This window comes from Aythya ferina (assembly GCF_964211825.1).
Source record: "Aythya ferina genome assembly, chromosome: 5".
In the NCBI taxonomy this organism is placed as follows: domain Eukaryota; kingdom Metazoa; phylum Chordata; class Aves; order Anseriformes; family Anatidae; genus Aythya; species Aythya ferina.
This window is the reverse complement of record NC_140301.1, coordinates 21,100,054-21,120,439: the sequence shown is the minus strand read 5'-3', so window position 1 is coordinate 21,120,439 and position 20,386 is coordinate 21,100,054. Positions and strand designations below refer to the sequence as shown.

Sequence of the window (20,386 nt, the reverse complement as noted above, 5' to 3'; positions counted from 1 at the left end):
ACTGCTTTAAAGCTGAGGACATGGACTTTTATTTGTTTGAGTGGTTGTTCTGCAATATGTTTCTAAACAATCATACATTTTGCCTGAAACAATTATGCATGCATCATGCTTTTTTCCCTCTAATGGAATGTTGAATCCACACACATGTAAATGGTTTCTAAGTCTGGATTCATTTAGCTAAAGTACGTTTTCCTTTGAACACATTATTACTGAATTAGTTTAATTAGAGGAACACTGCTGGCCCAATTTTTAAAAGTGAAAGAAGATGCACATTTTTAATAGTGGGGATAATTAGTGGTTAACAGAAAATACCTCAGCATTTAGAGGATTTTTCATTCACTGAAAGTCCTAAGATTAGGATAAAATGCTTCTGTTAGGATTAAAAGCATTTACAGAAAGAGACATCTAGATCAGTGCAGTCAGATTCTGTGACCTGTGTTACAGAGGTAGTCATAAGTCCCCTAAAGATGTCTTTCATTTCAGATCTCCCAAGTTTAAAGAGAACATACGTATGTTTCTACTCCCTGATGAGTTTTATATGTGCTTTTGCTACACCAGAGTGGGTGGTCCTGAAATCAATACTTAGATATGCCCAGGCCCACCTTCCGCACCCCCTCTTTCTGATGTATACATACCTGGTGCTTCAGATTCAGTTTCTGCTTTGCTGTTGTTCGTAAACCTTCTCTGGCAAGTCTGAAGGAAATCCATGCTTGTTGGAACATCTGGAGTGGTGAATTAGGGTGCAGTCATTATTTTATGGCATGAGCATGGTCCATGATCCAGATACCAAAGAAAAAAAAAAAAAAAGAGAGAATGTCCCATATGGATCTGATTATACCTGCTATAAAAAGCATCCCTCCCAAAAAGGGGAGGACTGACTTGTGAAGGTTGGATTATTTTTCATTGGGGGAAAAAAATGTTGCCAGATAGGCTTATATGGTAATAAAAAAGACAATACATCCTATCACAATTCTTTAATTACTCCCAGCTAAGGCATAAAAAATATGTAGTAAAATTAATAGTTAGCAATAGCAGGGGCACAATATTAATATGAAGTTTCTATTCTAATGCTTGTATAGGTTCACAAAAACTGCTCTGTAGGTTTTAACCTGCTGGTATTCATTCAAGCTTTTCATCAGGTATAATAGTAGTGGCTTTCTTTGACTGAAATATATAAATACAAGATAATGTAGAGAAAATTGTATCTGCTGTCATTTACCTCCATTATTTATTTATTTATTGTGTTTCCCCTGTATCCTTCCCCAGCTAGGACTACGTTGTAGGACCAATTGCCTCACGATACAAGTAGCATATCTATTAGGCATTTTCAGGCATATGTGGATAGTGAAACTGCTTGAGCAAAACTAGAAACCTTTGCCCATACAAACAACACTTCCTTACAAAAACATTTTCCTACTTTTCAGTTCTTGGGGAATATGAACAGGGAATGAAAGCTTATTTTTTCTCCTAGAAGACCTGGAAGTTTCCAGGTTTGTAGTTAATAGAAGTATATTTTCACACAAAGCGAAGACTTTTATTTTGGAATTTACTACCTTAGGACACTTAGAGATGGAAAGTGTAGATGTGCTCAAAAATAAATGTAAAAACTAAGAAAAGATAAGAAAATGATATTCTCTGGAAAAGAAAATCCTTATACTACTCATTGGCAGCAGCTGGGGTGCAGGTAGATACGTGGAAGGGTCATATAGGCACACCCATATCTCTCAGCTCAGCAGAAAATGTCTGGAACTGCTGCAGACACAGGATACTGGGCTAGATGGAAATGTGATCCAATCCAGTAGAGCAAATGTTATGCTTTTCTGTAGTCCACAAACCTGCCATTTCACAAAATGTTTGGCTCGCTCCGTAAGTCAGCTGTCTTCAGCGTGGCTCTGACTGCCAACATTAACAGAGGAGTTCCATGGAAGTGACTTGCCAAGGTTTCTTGCGTGCTCACTAAGACAATCACATCTAGTTGGTATTCACTGCTCCCTCGGTTCATGGAGCCCGTAGCCAGTCATTCGGGCAGGCAGCAGTCCTGCTGGGGCTTTGTTTACACTGTAGCTGTGACAAGCACAAATGGGCACAAGCTAGCTTCAACGTAATCAACAGGGATAATACTTGTAAAGCAGCTACCAAAGTGTGGAAGTATGTAGCACAGGCTGTACTGTCTTGCTTAGGAACCCAAGTAATTAGCTGGGCAGATAGTAAGTGTGCTTTTGGCTATCTCAGCAGTGCCATACAGAATTGGGTGCTGCAGGAAGAGGCACGCAAGGTTTCGTGGCTTGGAGGAAATAGAATAGGAACCAGTGAGGCAGCCAGCCATGATGGATATACTTAAATAACTTTTAAAATAAGAACTTCAGAGTTAATATTTTGAAGGATGTTTTTCTCCTTTAGGACTTACCCAAAGGTAGATAAGAAGGAAAGAAAAACTAGGTCTGTGCAGCCTGAGTTCTGTCTAGCTTAACCTAACCTGTGAGCTTTATTCCACAACTGATAAAGAGAGGAAATATGGAAAGGACCAGTATAAGCTTAATATATAATATAATATACAATGAATCCTAATGTTCTCTAACAGATGGTAAATTCAGAGTAGAAACAACCTTACAAATCAATTTAGCTTATTTGAAAGAGTCAAAAAATGCAGAATTGTGCTGGTTTAAATATAAATACAAGAATACAAGAAGGTGTTGGAAATACAACCCAAAGAGTTTTACAGCTTTTTTTTTTTTTTTTTAATGGTATTTTAAAGTATTTACAGAATTTTACAATATCGCTATGTGTGAACAGGCAGATTTTTTGAAGTAAGGCATTCCTATTGGTAGTTGTGTAAATAATTAAATATATTATTTTCCTGAAATAAAAATAATGTTAATACTGGTGTTAAATAACGCTCCTCTGAAGTACCCATTTAAGAGGCTGCCTAGGAAATGACCGAGCAAGATGGTTTAATGCATCTGATTGTAAATTTTATTAATGTTAATAAACACTGTTTTAAGAGATGAGGGAATGGAGCTCATTACTCAGGAGAAATGAAGGCCCCTAGGGCCTTGGAAAGGGTTTTGATTTACATATGGCTTTACAGTTTCTAATCTTTTCTTGAGATTAGAGGAAAAAAGCAGCTGTAATACTGATAATTTTTTATTCATTATGTTCCTTAATAAATGCAGCTCCAAAATACAAAATTGACAGTTTTATAGAAACTTCTCCTTTTAATTCTGGACTACTGGTACTACTGTTTGTGGCATAGGTTCTACATTTGGTTAGAATATGCTAAATAAAATATATTTTTCAAAGTCCAAGGTTTAGGTTGATAAATATTTTTCTAATCTCTCTTCTATAAATAATATTTTTAACTAGAGGAAATTTTTGCATGTTTACTTTAACTAATACAAATGGGGTGGACAGAGTACAGGGCTCAAATTTTACATGTTTGTAGAAGATGGCAAAAAATAGCCTTCTTTTTTAAGACTGTTCTTGTTCAGACCATAGTCCCAGTGGTTTATCGTGAGATTGTGGGGTAATTACATCTTCTTTAGGCAAGAGTTTGCTTGAAAAATATTTGTTATGAAGACCAAACTTGGGAATACAGACCAGCATACTGATTTAGGCACCTAAAGTTAGAATACTAAAACATGAGTTTCTGCCTTTTATTATATTTTTAAATAGTCATTGTAACCACATGAGCTAATGTTGGCTTTTTTGTTTTTAAGTCTGCTTTCAGTTTATTGGCAGTTCAGTGATGACTGCTTTTCTAGCTGTTAGGTAGTGAAACACAGAAGTTGATAGTTCATTACTTTGTGTGTGTTATATATGAAAATAAAATTTCTAAATGGTACTATTTCTTTGTCTATTTCAGGATCGTCTTGACTCTTTAACTGAAGTTGATGATTCTGGACAGCTAACTATCAAATGTTCTCAAAATTACTTGTCACTGGATTGTGGTATTACTGCATTTGAACTATCTGACTACAGTCCAAGTGAGGATTTGCTTGGTGCTCTGGATGATATGACCTCCAGCCAAGGTAAAGCAAAATCGTTTGAATCCTGGAACTACAGCGAGATGGATAAGGACTTTCCAGGACTTATCAGAAGTGTGGGTTTACTTGCAGTAGCAACTGATTCCATTGCTCCCCAGTGTAATGAGGCATTAAATGAGAAAGAAACCCATTTATCTCTTTTGGCAGAAGATGAAGATGAAAGCAAAGAGAGGAAAGCACCCCAAGAGCTTTCACTATCATGTCCTCCTGCAAATTCCTCTATTCCTAAAGGCTCTTGCTCTGAAGATGGTGTCTCATCAACTGACAGCAAAACAGTTTCCACATCAAAGAAACCAGAATGCAATCTTCCTCAGCTCATTGGTGAAAAAATCAAACATCCTCACTGTGAAAACTCAACTCCTAAAAGGTCCATAAGAGACTGCTTTAACTATAATGAAGATTCCCCTACACAGCCTACATTGCCAAAAAGAGGTCTATTTCTGAAAGATGATGTGTTTAAGGATTATATGGAAACCAATGATTTTAAAAGGCAAATCTCTCAGATAGTAAAGAATGAAATGAGTAGAAGTACACCCTCATTGTTAGATCCACCAGATAGGTCCAAGCTTTGCCTAGCTTTACAGTCACCCTACACTAACAGTCCATCTGCAGTTAGTCAGTCATATGATTGCTTAAATAAAATAGGTGATAGAAATCTTGAGTACACAATAAATAATCACTTTAAGGACAGTCCTGTAAGTCTAGGGAAACCTGCTTACTACACCTGTAAAGAAAAATCAAAGCACAAGAAGTCTCATGATGCTTCAGAGAAAGTGAAAGCTGGCAGAACATCTGGACATATGTGTAAAACAGCTCCACCAATACAAGTCAAAAAAAGGGGACGTTCTTCTCTACAAAATGGGATTGCTTCTCATAACTCTCAGTCTCTTGAGGGGACAGAAACAGATTCTACTTCTGCATCATCAGATTCTTGTAACCAGAGAGACCCAAGCAGGCAATCACAAGGTAAAACTGAGCCTTTTAGTTCACCAACACATAGCCAAAAGAGTGCTTCCTCAGCTGGTTCAGAACTTATCAACTCATCACCTCTTTTACTGAGGAGAAAGAAAAATAAAAGTTTCTGCTCATCACCAAGTTATAGTCATACAAACAGTAAAGATGGTGAGGTCTGGTATGGATCTGATGAATATTTAGCACTTCCTTCACATCTCAAACAGACTGAAGTATTGGCTTTAAAACTAGAAAATTTGACAAAGCTGCTGCCCCAAAAGCCCAGAAGAGAAACCATTCAAAACATTGATGACTGGGAGCTGTCAGAAATGAACTCAGATTCAGAAATGTATCCAACATACCAGGTAAAAAAGCACAAAAAAACAGGTAGAATTTCACCAAGCTCTTCAAGTGATATAGTATCCTCCTTGGGTGACAGTATTGAATCTGGACCTCTCAGTGATATTCTCTCTGATGAAGATCTTTCTATGCCTGTATCTTGCATTAAAAAATACATTGAAGAAAAGTCAGAAAGGACTGCTGTCACTCATCCCACTGAGAATGAGACTTCCGCCTCAAATAAATCAGCTTTAATTCATCAACTCATGCAAGATATACAACATCAAGAGAATTATGAAACCATATGGGAAAAAATTGAGGTAAGGCAGTAATCCTGTGTTTTTCTGCTGTCTGCTTGATAAGGCTATATTTGGAGATGGAGCTGGGGGCAAGGGAGAAGTTGCTTTCTTGTTTTTTTTTAACATTGAAAATAGTCTCATCTAGTGACTCCTAGAAGTAGACAACAGCAGTGATCACTGTTATTATGATAAACTGTAGTTAACCTTAATTATACAGAATTTGCCTACATTATTACTTACATCAGTGCCTGTAAATTTGGCAAAACAAAGAGAGTAGAGCTTTGCCAAGATCAGGTATGTAATAAGTTATTTTTGGATGAAATGACAGGTAAGCATTGGAAAATAAGGAATTTTTGTTGCGTCTGGATGAAGTGATGCTTCATATTGCCTGCCTATTGTCTTTTAAAAAAGAATTGCTTTAGTCCAAGAATATGGGAATAATTTTCTTGAATCCTGTCACGTCATGTATAATACCCACACTGCATTTTCACCAGTTCTCTTCCCTTGAAGTGATAGCCCTTCCAGTGTTGGTGGAACTAAGCATAAAATCTATTAATTTTTTTTTCTTCCGTAAGTAAACCTTCCTAAATAATGGCAATTTACTAGTGCCACTAGTGCTACTGCAATAGTGGCAATATACTATCCAATTTAACTTCAGATAAGATAGGATTTTCTTAGCTACTAGCAATCACTTCAAAACTAACTCTTCTTCAGAAAGGACAAAGGTTGCATTAGTTAACACTATGAGAGCTCTTCTAGAGAAAAAAAGTGTAAACTTTACAGAGGGAGCTGAGTTTGAATGAATGATCAAATAATGACCCAACAACCTCAATAATAAAGTTATTAGTTTACATTCATAATACTTTTTTCAGTTTTCTAATGCATTTGTCTTCCTTTCTATTGTAGAGGAGAACTCTCCTCTTCAGAATATTTCATGTCCATCTTCAATAGAGTTTTCTAAAATGGCTGTCAGAAAAGAAACCTCCATCTCTGGTAGAATCCAAAAGCCTTTAAAATTCACAAAATGCATTAAAGGGTGATCTCGGCATCTAAGTGCTAAATCTGTTGTCTGCGTTGTCCTCTTTGTTATTAAGCTCTGTAAGAGACAAAGAAAAATAGCAACCACCTCCGTAAGTACAAGTTGTTTCTATGCTTAAGTTTGTTCAGTGTTGAAAATTAGTCCAGGTGAAGCTTGTGGATACAGAGCCCTTCATTCTGTGCAAGCAAAAATCCCATCAAAGCTGCTTGTAAATGTGTTAAGATGCTGTTTCATTTGATGCCACATGAGCCTGTTTAAGGACTAGAGTTGCTGAGTGTCTAGGGACCAACTCCCTCCACTAGAGGCAGCTAGCATCCTTTTGGCAAGAAGCAGGTGGCAGAGAAGGTTTTTTTGTTTGTTTGTTTTTTCATTGCCCTCCCAAATCATCATGTTTACTTTCCTCAAACTTTATGAAAAGGTTATTCTCTGTTTTTGAGCTCATCTGTCTCCTCTCCTCACCTCATCTGTCACCCTCTCCTCCTCCTCTGGGCTCCTGGCAATGATTATAGGTAGTCAGATGCTTTCTGGACAGTCAGTCCTTCCAGACAGTGATTACAGCTGCCTCTCTTGTTCTTGGAGAACTTTGCTACTGCTGACCCTGCTTTTTCTAAAATTCTTGTATCCCAGAGAAGTGTGTTCTCCTGTTTGAGAAACAATGATCATGGAGTTTGAAAATAATCTTACCAAGTATGTTATAGGAAGGGGCTCAGAGTAGAAGGAGGACAGTAAATGTAAAGAAGACCAGGTGCAAAGAGCACTGTTAGGAAAAGAGAGAGCTCAGAAATTCACTTGCTTAAAAGCAGCCTACAAAAAAGTTTCATATTTATTTCATGCAGAAAGGTCTGTTTTAGTTACAGTAAATGCCTTGAAAATGTACCTCCTGAACTGTGAATAAAAATTATCAAGAGAAAAGTTTTGAAATGTTTTGCAAAAAAAATAGATATTAATAGAGATTTTAAAGAAATACAAGGTTTTCCCAAGCTACTTATTTACCTGATTTTTTTCATTGTTTCTAGCAATTAGGTCTTCTGCTTATAGTACTAATAAAGAATCATTTTTTCAATACAAGAATTCTTACTGAGGTAATTCCTGCCTTGGTAACACTATGATGCCTTACTGAACAAGTTTAATTGGACATAATTAATAGAAAAATAGAAAATTCCTCCCTTATTTGATGTTATTAAGTATTGTAAACAAAATCTTCCTAAAAAAATATCATGCCTGTGTCACAGCTGAGTCCTTTGTTTTGGCAGATCTCCTGTTTCGTAATTCCCTACGCAGAACAGGAAAAGTGTGCCATTGCTTTTTAATTGTCATCATTTGGCGTTTACATTAATTCGGTTGTGTAACAAGTTCTCCAGCCCCAAAAAGGAATTTCCTAATTGCATGAATACACATCTTAGCAATAATTCAATTCTTCTTTTGTTAGTGATGGTTTTGTGCTAAAGAAGTCAGGTCTGAAATGAGAACTTAATTAAGGAGAGAAGAAACATGCTCATGCATATTTGCAATCCAGTTACGTTGTTACAAATGTCTAGCCTACTATATTTTATTTATTGAGATTGTAAAACAAAACTAAAATAACTCAACCTTTCCTTTTGGGAGAACAACAGTGTAGCGATTTTCAGGCTGGCAGTTGCTTCTGAGAGTCATATTTTAGCTAGGTAATAGAGCGAACAAAGAAGCCTCAATATTTTAAACTGATGGGAATAATTTAGAATTAATATAAATCCAGAAATATCTTGATGGTAAGCAATTTGTTGAACATACGCTTAAGTATTTATTGGAAGACATTCATTGTCTCAGTTACATGGAGTATAGTCATGTGAGGAAATTGATAAAATGTGTTTTTTTATACTCCCAAATTATGCAGATCCCTTGCACAAGTACTGGCATACTGTTAACCTTTCTGTCTAGCCCCAAACAGGATCATGCTTGACTGGCCCATTTGCAGTTGAATTGGAAGGAACGCTGTCTTACTTTGTGATAAATACTACCTCTTTGTGATAAATACTACCTATCCTTGCCATATCTTGTCTTCCACTGCAGCTAATTCTTTAGCATATGCTTCTTATTTATTTAGCACTGGGTATCTCCATTCTGTGGTACATAACAATTTCTGTGACAGTTCTGTGTGCATTTCAGAAGTTACTTTTTGGAGATAAATGTGAGAATGAGTGATGCAAAATTCTGATTGTTCTTTTTATTGTTAAAGTATAGTTCTACTCTGAAAAAGAACATAAATGAGCTTTTAGTAGCTGCCCCAAATAAATTGTAGAATGCAGATTCAAGTCTATGGTTTCTGATATACTGACTGGAAAGGGAAAAAATACGACAACATCACTCTTCCAGGGTAAAATCAATAGAGCTCTTTGCAGGAAGAAGATGGGACTGTTCAGCCTGGCTGGAGAAGAGGAGGCTCAGAGAGGGTCTCATCAATGTGTACAAATTTCCTAAAATTTGTACAATAAAAGAAGTTCTTTCTTTTAGGAAAGTTCTTTCTTTTAGGAAGAACTTCTTTACCAAAAGGGTTGTTAGACATTGGAACAGGCTGCCCAGGGAAGTGGTGGAGTCACCATCCCTGGAAGTCTTTAAAAGACGTTTAGATGTAGAGCTTAGGGATATGGTTTAGTGGGGACTGTTATTGTTAGGTCAGAGGTTGGACTCGATGATCTTGAGGTCTCTTCCAACCTAGAAATTCTGTGTGATTCTGTGATTCTGTGAAATACGGGGAGGGTGCAAAGAAGAGGGACCCAGGCTCTTTTCAGTGATGCCCGGTGCTAGGACATGAGACACACAAACTGGAACACAAGGGATTCTCTGTCTGAACACCAGGAAGCACCTTGTTATTGTGTAGATGACAGAGCACTGGCACAGGCTGCACAGAGAGGCTGTGTATTCTCCTCCTTGGAGATCTCCAAAAGCCACCTGGATGTGGTCCTGTGCTCTGGATGGCCCTGCCCAAGCAGGGGGCTGGACCAGGTGGCCTCCAGAGGTCCCTGCCAGCCTCAGCTGTTCTGTGATTCTGTGATGCCCAGTTGTCGCTTTTCAAAATTAGGACTCCATAGTATCAGTTTCAGAAGGTTTTAAGGTTTAAGTTCTGTAAGAAATCTGTTTTCCTTAAAATCATACTAATAATTGATTTTTTTAATTTTTATGTGCCAACTGAAAAATTGGAAGGATAAGGTGATCTTGGGCTGATCCAGTGATAATGGATTTTAAATCATCTCACCAAAAAATTAATAACAGCAATAAAAAAACTCATTCAGCCAGCTTTATCTCCTCCTCTAGAAAGCAATACTAGAATGACAGTACTGACATCCTTGTTCTGTAATCTGTGGTCACTGATAGTCCCATTCTATTTGATTTTTGAGAACATTATTATAAAGGGTGGAAAGGTAACCATTTGCAAGATAGCGCATTTAAATGAAGCTATGTTTGCTTTTCAGGCCTCAAGGCTTATTGTAGGAGCAAATTGCCAAATTTTCCTCATATACAGACTTGCTGCTTGTTTTGTTGTAGGCTCCTTTTCTGTAAGAGGCAGATGAATATACGAATTTCTCCTGAAAGTGGCAATTTGATATCTATCAATCCCATCTTTTTAGCTCAGCGCGTTTCATGAATTTGCCCTCAACTCTGGTAGCTCTGTATTTTGCCTGGGGAGCCCAGCCAGCCTTGGCACTGGTTACCCGTCTGCTTGACATGTTTTTCTCCTGTGGGTTAAAGAATGCCCCAGGGATCCTACATCAAGTCAGATAAAACCTTTGCTGCCTTCCAGGGCCAAATCAGGGCACCGTCACCCTTGTGCAACCATTTATCCCCTCCAAACCCAAGATCTCTCAGTGGAGTAGAGATTAAAGTCCCTTTCTGTGAGTTACTGGAGAAATGGGATTAATTTTCCTGTCTAGGACAAACTGAGGATCAGTGAGTTTTGCAGCCTGCAAAGAAGAGTAATATCAGAGCTTAACTTGTTAATGTAACAAATGGCTTCTGTATTTGGGTGGGAAAGATTTGCATTTTCAGAAGGTAGTCACAAAAGATGGCTAAACTGTTGGTTTATGCAAATGTTTTATAGGCTTGGTAAAACAAATTACGTAGTGGAGTTACAGCTGGGAGTCCATTTGGACAGCGGAGAGATGGTTGGAAAATATTTGGAGAACTGAGTTTGGAAGATAATTTTCATTTTATGTAATGTAATTGTCATTTTATAGTAATGAGCATGCACAGAGGACAAATGAAGTTTGGGCTGTGGGGCTAAGGTGGCTGAAAAACAGTTGGGAACTCATAATGTTGATGGGGCTTGGTAATACAGGAAAAACCTAACAGAAACCAGTAATGGCAGAACAGGTGGAAAAAGCAAAGATAATGAGTAGGGGGCAGGACTTGTTTCTTTCAGATTACCAGGTAAAGGATTTTTCAAGTCAACACTTATGTTGTCTTCAGTGCTCTCTTCAGCCCTCTTTCTTTCAACAAATCACATACTAGTGCTTTAATGCTGAGCCCTTTAGAATTAATGGAATGCGTATTTTTCCTAATAGATAAAGCGATTGTCAAAATTTTTTCATCTCTAAAACTTACTATACCGTTTTATACCATTTATGTTGACATACTGCTCTTTGTTGATGAACAATTTACAATCAAAACCAAAAAATAAAATTGATATCAGATCCAGAAATACCTTGGTAACTCTGCAGTTTTCTCAGCAATCTTGCTGCTTTGTGCAGTGTAACTGAGTGGATGTCATACCATGTTCTGCAATGAGAGTCAAGAACCGTGTTTTGCTGCTTTAAGTCCAATGATACTCCCCTGCTTTGAAAGCCCATCCCTCAGTTTTCATGCAGGTTAAACTATTAAGCAGTAATGCATATGGAGCTCTCACTTTTACTCAGACAAATTATACCGAAATACAGTGAAGCCTCTATTTCTCCAAAACATTCGGTTCCTAACACTTTGCTTGAGTCTTAAACAGTTCCTACAAGTACATTCGCTTTTCTTTGGCACTTGCTTTAAAACAAATAGTCTGAGCGAGTTTGTCACCAGGAATCTTTGTGAAAACAGCAACTTCTCTGCAAGCTGTGCAAATTCTGAATTTGTAACTGTACATCTAAAACCAACTGCAGGAATTATGCTTCCTTAATGAAACACATCTATTGTGAAGCATATGTTTGTTCTAAACTGTTTGAATTCCCAGTGTAAAGACCTCAGAATAATTTGGCAGTAAGCAGTTTCAGATCAGGGATTTTTTACATAATTTAGCAAGTCATGCCAAATTAAAATAAAAAAAAATCTAGAAAAAATCTGCTCACAAATAATTTTAGTACCAGTGATTTAAGGGTATGTCTTTACTGGTATTTAGAACTGGTTGTAAGTGATACGTCCACATCAACTGTGGCTCATATCTGATGTGAAACCTTTTGCTCCAAAAGGCCTCCTGATCTTTCTTGTTCTGTACACAGTTGGACACCACGTCTCAGCTCAGGGATGAGAGCTTAGATGAAACAAGGAACAGCTGTTTTTGTGTACACGATTCTGTGAGCCCTCCTCTTCTATGCATTTTTATAGATTAGCTTTAAGTGACCATTGATTTCACAACTCTGAGTCATGTCTTAATCATCTCTGTCATAGTCACAAGCCTGCACCAGAGCTGTCCACATTGTTTATTTGTGAACTGGAAACTTTCTAGAATTAGGTCAAGGATTATTTCTTACCCTTTGGATCTCTGCTAAGAGGAAAGTGTGCTGCAGAGCTGAAGATCATAGAAAAATAGAATCACAATGGCTCAGGTTGGAAGCTTAAAGATCATCTAACTCCAAGCCCCCTGCCACAGGCAGGGATGCCACCCATGAGATCAGGTTGGCCAAGGCTCCATCCAGCCTGGCCTTGAACACCTCGAGGGATGGGGCTTCCACAAATTCCCTGGGCAACCTGTTCCAGTGCCTCACAGAGGCTCCAGTGCCTCTGAGTGAAGGATTTCCTCCAAATGTCTAATCTAAATCTATGCTCTCTGCCCAAGTAAAGAGTCCTTCTCCATTTCTCCATCTTTTTTTTTTTTTTTTTTTTTTTTTTTTTTTAAGACCCCTTTTAGTACTGAAAGGCTGCAATGAGGTCTCCCTGGAGCCTTTTCTTCTCCAGGCTGAACATCCCCAGCTCTCTCAGCCTTTCTTCATAGGAGAGGTGCTCCAGCCCTCTGATCGTCTTCACAGCCCTCCTCTGGACTTGCTCTAACAGGTCCACATCCTTCTTGTGCTGGATGCCCCAAACCTGGACGCACTACTCCAGGCATGGCCTCATGAGGTTAGAGTAGAAGGAGACAATCCCCTCCCTTGACCTGCTGGTCAGACCTCTTTTTATTCAGCCTTCTGGGCTGATGGAGAGGGAGAACACAGACTGCATGAGGTGGACTTTCTGCTCTCTCTGTAGCAAAGGACAGGCTGGAAGGTGAGCAGTGGGTAAGGCTGACCTCTCTGGAAAGCCTCTAGAGACTGTAGATTTAAAAGGGACACAGGAATGTCTTGAAGAACTAGTCAGTATTGACTCTAAGATGACCTTAGGATCAACTCCTTTCTATCAGTGCTGAGACATCCATTATTGTCTGGGATTACTCAGTGCTTACAGTTCTCTCTCAGAGGCAGAGAATCGCATTCAGGAACCATTAACATAGGTTCAAGCTTCCAGTGATGGCATGAGTCAAGTTGGTATTGGGAAATTACTTTTGGGTATGTATGGTGATTTAAGAGGAATCCTCTTGTGATGTTCAGCACTGAATCCTCTATAAATGCTGTTTTACAGGGAGCAGGTACTGGACAGAGGGCTTTTTTTTTTTTTTTTTTTTCTCAATAAGAGTTTGAGATAGCTTCTGAACAACCCTGTTAATTAGTCATTGTACTGATTTTAGTACTCCTTGAAGTGCCGTCATTACCAAAAAGAAAACTGTTGAACTGAAATTTGCATTCTCTAGTATTCCCTTAAATACAGTGTATACAGAGGGGTGAGAAAGACTCTTCATCACTTTATATTTTCATAGAGATGTGCCTTTCCCAATGGTTTAAAGTCTAGCTGCTCTGTTACATAATATACTTAGGCTCCAACAGACTGATGTTTTATGTATCCTCTGTGAGGAAGTACAGGATATTCCACAAAGATACAGTATACAGAAGTCGCCATGGTCTGGTCTAAATATTTAATTATTTAAATAATACATTGCTACTAACTTCCAACTAAATTAGATTCCAGTCTATCTACTGTTGTTAATGCATCATTGCCTTAAAATGTGTACATGCTGGAGATGAGTCAGAGCAGGAGAAATGTTCAAGGGTCTAAAGAGGATTAACCTGAGAGGAAAGATCAAGTCCACTTATGTAAGATTATTGCATAACTCTTCAAAATATGTTCATATCCTTTTCTTCTTGTTTATCCTTATGTGTTTCGACAGCAATTGGTTTTCATTCCTCCATCCTTTCCAGTATGTTAGGATCAGGAGTGAAACATTAAAGCATGGTGACTCTTAAATTATAGTTGTCATCATTAGGCATCAGAGTGAACATGTTGCAAATACAGACAGGAAATAGTCTTTCAGAGGCTTATTTCAGACTGTCTGTAGGCTTACACAGGTTTTTGAAAGTCATCTTGAAAGCAACGAGAAAGGCAAAAAAAATAATTGTTTTTTATTTCATCCTTGCTTTAGGCTTTGGAGTACAGATGATAATCCTTACAAACAGCTGAGCTATCCTTGGCAAATCAAACTGGCATCTTATCTGAATATTCCCTTGTTGCTAGTAGAGACTTATTTTGAACCCTGATTTCAAGTAGGTTAAATAAGGTTACCAGAATGGGGACTAGGTTTGCTTCTGGTTTACTTTGGACAATGTTTGGAAAATGTACAGTGCAGGTTAAACAAGGGAGAACCAATGAGCAAATGAATTTTTAGTAATAGATAGTGTAGACATTGAAGTCACAAAAATGTAATATTTATTTTTGTTGCTGATGCCAGCATTTGACTTCATGAGTGTTTCCTTACTGAGCTGTACAACACTAAAGACACATAGGGTCATTTAAAATGTAAAACTGCAACACTATGAGCAAAAACTGAACTATACTAGCTGGTATAAAACTAGCTCAGATAAGTACTAACTAAGGTCAACTTCATCTGTTCATTGCAGTGCAAATCTCTCACTTCTCCCACAGAGAATCTTTTTAATTTTGTTCTGTAAACATTTCCAAATTTTGGTGAAAAATAAAAGTAACTCAGAATTATGGTTTAAAGAAGGTGTAAAGGACTGCCCACTAGAGATCACTGGAAAAAGAAACTATTTGAAAGGGAAGTAATAGTGACAGGATTTCTTTGGAGACTGCAGGTGAACAAAAACCGAGCACATAACAGGAAACTAAACTGGGGAACTGGAGGAATAATAATAAAGAAAAAGGTGACAAATCTTAATCTCTTCTTGCTCTTGTCATATTTGGAGAATAGTGGCAATCTCTACTTTCCCTCTTTTAGTTCTTAAACACAGAAATCTTACTGCAAAACAAGGTCACGGGTCAAATAATTTAAATATCTCTTGTGAGGTGACAGACTTAACCTCTTCGCATCAATTAGCCTTATTCAATAGGAGATGTTGAATTAAACTTTCTGATTTTGAGGGGAAATCATGACCATTGTATCTTAATTCATGTCAAGGATTTAGCAGAGGTCAATATATTCAGTAGTTACCCAGAAGCAAACAGCATACGTTCTATTTTAGTAAAAAGGAGTGTTTTTTTACCTTCAAATTGGAAAACTTTTAGAAATGGTGATATATCACCCTCTTGAGGCCAAAACTTGTTACTGCACCTATTTTACAGATTTTTTTCTTTTGTTTCTCAATGAGACTTGTGTAACTTCATAGTCAGGGTCGTTAGAAATTCAGAGATTAAATAATTGTAAATTATACCTTTGACCTTAAGAATGTAACTACTTATGAAAATCTTTTTTTCTTTAGTGTAGGCTCCAACTACTTTTTTGCTATGTACTTTATTCAAAAAAAAAAAAAAAAGAAAATATTGTTTTGATTTTAAAAAGCAATAGCGTGAATATGCCTGTCTTTAAGCTTCTAAAACATATAACCTGCACTTCCACTTCTACAGATTTTGTGAAATACATTTCAAAAATATACTCCGTCCTCTGCAAATAAGAAATGTCTCACTGTGCAAATATAGCTGCCATTTTTATTATTATTTAGAGATCTATACTAATACTATACAAATAAGCAATGTCTAAGCCTACTTTGTGACTATCAGGCCAAGAATATAGTGGCTTTCTTCCTTTATCCATCACTTATGGGCTAACTTACTGGAAGTGTTATGTAAAAAATAATGAATTTAGCTTTTATTTCAAAGGCACTGCAAATCTTTTTAAATTGATTTTGTGCCTTTGGGTGAAGGTCCACAATTTGCCTAATGTAATTCTTTTAATGTGATTTGTTCTATGGGAAAAGGTAAAACTTCTTGTAAGTGCCCAGCTAACATTCAAAACTTTAATAACCCACTCTGTTCAAGCTACAGAAACAGCCATGGTGCATGTATATCGTCTGCAGCTTTACAGGAATTAAATGCTAGGGAAGAGAGGTTCATTTCCAGCAACTATGAGATCAAAGAGTAAGGAACTGTTATGACCAGCTGGGGAAGGTGGGAGAGCGGCTGTGATTGAACATCCTCCAGTGCTGCCAGTGCCTGTTCACAGGGGGGCAGCTGGTCACCAGCAGAGCTGGCAGCTGCACAGGGACGTTCCTCCCCCAGGTCACCATCTGACCCCCCAGTACTCGGGGCATGCAAACCAAGGAATGATGCTTATCCATAACTGCCTATTTTTCCAAGCAGAATAAAGCTGGAGTCTAATATACTACAGAAGCCATTATATGGAAAAATTGCAAATGAGTATTAGTTCATCTTTTGGATTCAATTCAGCTCATAATCAATACATACATTAGCTGTAAAACAATCTGAAAATAAGGTATGTTGCCAACACAACAGTTAAAATAATTATATGAAGAGGCAATGCAGTACTTCCAAGTACCCTTACATCACCATAAGTTGCTTCAACATCAATAGTTATATTGGCAGCATTTTTAGAAAAAGTGAGTCAGATGACTAGCTTCATTGAAAATGAAGATGCTGATTATAGACTCGCACTAACCACAGAGTTTGAATCAAGGTTACTACACAACAGATATTTCATACTGAAAGAATAGGGACAGTTGTGATCAGGAAGTTTGGTTATAGGTTCATCTATTTAAAAAATAAATTTGTACTTAAGAATAACAGATCCTGAAACAACTTCTAAATTTTCTATTATAGTTTAGAGTTGCCCACAGTAGAAAAAAAAAAAAAAAAAAAAAGAAATTGGGACCATGTGAATATATCACAGCAATGTGCCCCTATCCTGTACACAGGACATAACAACTCATTTTGGTGCCTGGTATTTTTTACCAGTTCCCCTCTAGCCAAGCCACTCTCCCTTCTACTGTACTGTGCCCAGGGTCATTCCAGAATCCAGACCCTTGTTCCAGCTACTGCTTCAGGTCTGACCTCTTCCTTTTGGGAGTAGCTTGCACTATCCTTCTTGTCTCAGGCATATTTGCAGCTTCTGTCCTTCTCTTGGGGTGTCTTTGTCTACAAATGTGTGGAGACTCTGTGGTCATAACTTGTCCCCGGATTTACTGTCTTAGACAGACAACAGTTGATGACCTAAAAATGTTCACTTCTCTTGGATGATCTCTAGATATGGCAAGTCTTTGACTTAGGGTCACATGAGGGTATAATCTAAAAATGCCTTAGTTTAAGATATTTGATGCTCTGATATGTAAGAGGAACTTAAACTTACCCTGTACTGGAACATGTTTGGGACACCTATCTTTATTCCCTAGCTGGCCTCTTGCAATTTATGTAAAGAAGAAATGACTCAGAAAAAGTTATTTTAAGAGTAGTGAGAGCTACTGGGAGATGTGACCAATATCAGGCATTGCTATTTGTGAATGAATGTATTTTCAGAAACAATGTTCTATGCTGCTAGCACTGACCAGACCATTTGGATCATTCAGAAGTTTGTACGTTGCTCGGGGCTCACTCACAGTATCACATTTGCTGACTGTTCTGCCTTTAAGAGCTTTTGCATGCCAGTTTTATTCCCAATAGTCTCAAGAAAATGGCCTTTTTTTTTTTTAAAAAAAAAAAAAAAAAAAAAAAGGTAATGAAATTAAAGGAACTACTTTGCCCTTTGCCTGTATTTCTTGCTCCTTTATTTGTTTTTTTCTCTGTTCATGCCCCATTTCCTTATTGCCTGTTCTTCTTTCCTGGTCCTGTCTCATTCTCAGGATATCCTGGTATCCTTTAACTTTCATCTCAGGGTATCAGGTATCCTTTAACTCCGCTGCTTATATTGTTCACTCCATAGTTTCAGATTGTTTCCTCGGGAACCTTTTTCCACTCTGCCTCAGAATTTCAGCGGAGCACAGACCAGGGGTGCTGAACGAGATTAGTGATAGAAACTCACGGCTACAGATTTACACCCAGGAGGTTTTCTGACAGGGCAGTACTGTTTGGAACCATGGAGGAATATTTACCTCTTTAACCACTATATCTGTGTCTGTGAAATCCGACAGTGCTAAAACTTATGTGAATAAAAGCAGTGTGTTTTATTTTATTATTATTATTATTCCCAATATTATTTTCATCATTTTGAGATGGTGATTTAGGTATCCGGCAAAATGAAGTTCTTCAGGCGTTCCAAGCTGCCTCCAGCAGGGGGCTGGCTCAGGCTGCCTTCCCGCAGAGCTGCCTTGCAGCCGTGCTCCGGCCTGGGTCTCCCATGGAGCTGGAAAGGTTTACGATACTGCCCTGCAAAGAACCCAGTTCCCAGTTGTTCCGCATGATAACTTAGCAGGCAGATAAGCAAAGGAATTTTCTGTCGTCTAAAACGTGTAGACATATGTAAAAATTTTCCACACAAGGAATGATATGCTAATGTACTTATTTGCTTGATTCCCAGGAGTGCTTTGAATCTCACACCACTTTGGAGATGCAGCACTGGCCTCCCCTATTTTCGCAGCATGAACTCTCTCCTCACCTGAGTGAATGCAGGAAGCCTAAAACCTTATCTGGCTTTGTGGCTGTTAACGTGATGTCTCGGTTACAAAGCACGGTCACATGAGTGTGAGGAAAGATCAGCAGCCATTTTGTATGCCTGGTGTTATTGCCTTCAGAGCAGATGGCATCTCTGGAGGTTTACAACCAATCCATATTGCTGTTAAGTTCGTACCAGATGATTCTTTAAATGATGGATGAATCAGAGAGTTTTCCCTTCCCCTCCCTTCCCTTCACTACTTCTCTCTACTCTCTTTGCACTTGCAAAGTCACGAGGATGTTGGCCTTTTCTATGCTGCTACATGGCATTTGTCTGCGTAGTTGTCTCAGCCTCAAGGCCGCATGGAGCTCTGCTGCCCAGCAGTGTCCTTCCAGCACCCAGATTTTGCTTCTATGGTTGTAGGTGTTCACTGATCCTTCAAAAGGCTGGGGAAAGTGTTATCAGTGGTGCTGGAAGCGTGTCTGCTGTCTGAGAATATACCTCTCAGGAACAGGGCTTGGGAAGAGTTTGGCTTGCTCTTCCTGTGTCTATCTTTAGCTCTGCCCCAGAGTTGATCTGTCGATAGTGTAAATGTCCATTTTTAGATCTTATTTAAAAGTTTGAAATAGTATTGGAGGCCTCATGGTGGTTCTTTTAAAATTAAAGTAGATCTTCACCTTGAGCAAAGGTAAGACAAGGCATAGGATGAGGAAAGAAAAACATTTGTGGTACCATGGAAAGGTTTAAGTAATCTACAGAGATATGTTTAGGAATAGTTCTTAATATTCAAATTAGCATAACCTGCTCTTTGACTTTTTCTGCTACCACACATCAATCCTGTGCAGTCAGTAACATTTATAGTGCAGAATCAGGTTCTCTGTCTTCAAATGCAGTTATTTTAAATGGACTGAAAAGTAACATTTTGCATGTCCATCTGTATCCTGTTTTTTAAACCCTTTTTGGTTGTGACTCTCTTACCTAGAAGGCTTTAGGAAACTGAGAACTTCTTTAAAATCTGTTCTGCCATTCCTGCTCGAGTCAGACTACAGTATGGAAAAATAACTCAGGATTGCTAATAAAATCCGTATATTTAGTAGTAGACCATAAGGTCTGCAAAAATTAGGGTCAAGAGTATTCTACCAGTGACTTTTAGGGACCAAGCTCGAACTGAGTTAATTTGCAGTGTTTTCTTAGGCATGTAAGAACTGTGCTTTGTCACTCTCACTCAAGTCTAGAAGGACTCTCAACTCTCTGGTGACATCTCCCTGAAAAGTCGAACTATGTCTGACTGGCTGTGCTTGATATAACTCTTATATTTTTATGTATTAGTTCTTCTTGTTTTCCATCGTCAGGATGCATAATGGAAACTCTAAAACGAGGAAAAGTCATGAGCCAGTGAACATCCTGTGCCATGGTTTTTCATTCTGTAGCTGCATAAATCATAGCCAATAAGATAGATGTACATTAGAGAAAACACATTCAATACTCATTTCTAATTCTGTATGTGGTAGTTGGACACAAAACCTAAAGACAGCACTTGTGAAAGGTTTTTGTAGTGTAGTAGTTGGTCTTTAAAAATTCTAAACAGTATCTAGTAGAAAACCAAGATATGTCTTTA

The 20,386-nt window shown here is 38.1% G+C and overlaps 1 protein-coding gene across 10 annotated transcripts in view; it reads left to right on the top strand.

Moving 5' to 3' along the window:
• Nucleotides 1–20,386, top strand: part of AKAP6 (A-kinase anchoring protein 6) — a 279,284-nt gene that overhangs the window by 94,091 nt on the left and 164,807 nt on the right. For all 10 annotated transcript variants that reach the window (XM_084521164.1, XM_084521165.1, XM_084521168.1 and 7 more), the window contains one exon: nt 3,863–5,653. In XM_084521164.1, coding sequence (XP_084377290.1) covers nt 3,863–5,653 — 1,791 coding nt within the window. The remainder of the gene's footprint in view (nt 1–3,862; nt 5,654–20,386) is intronic.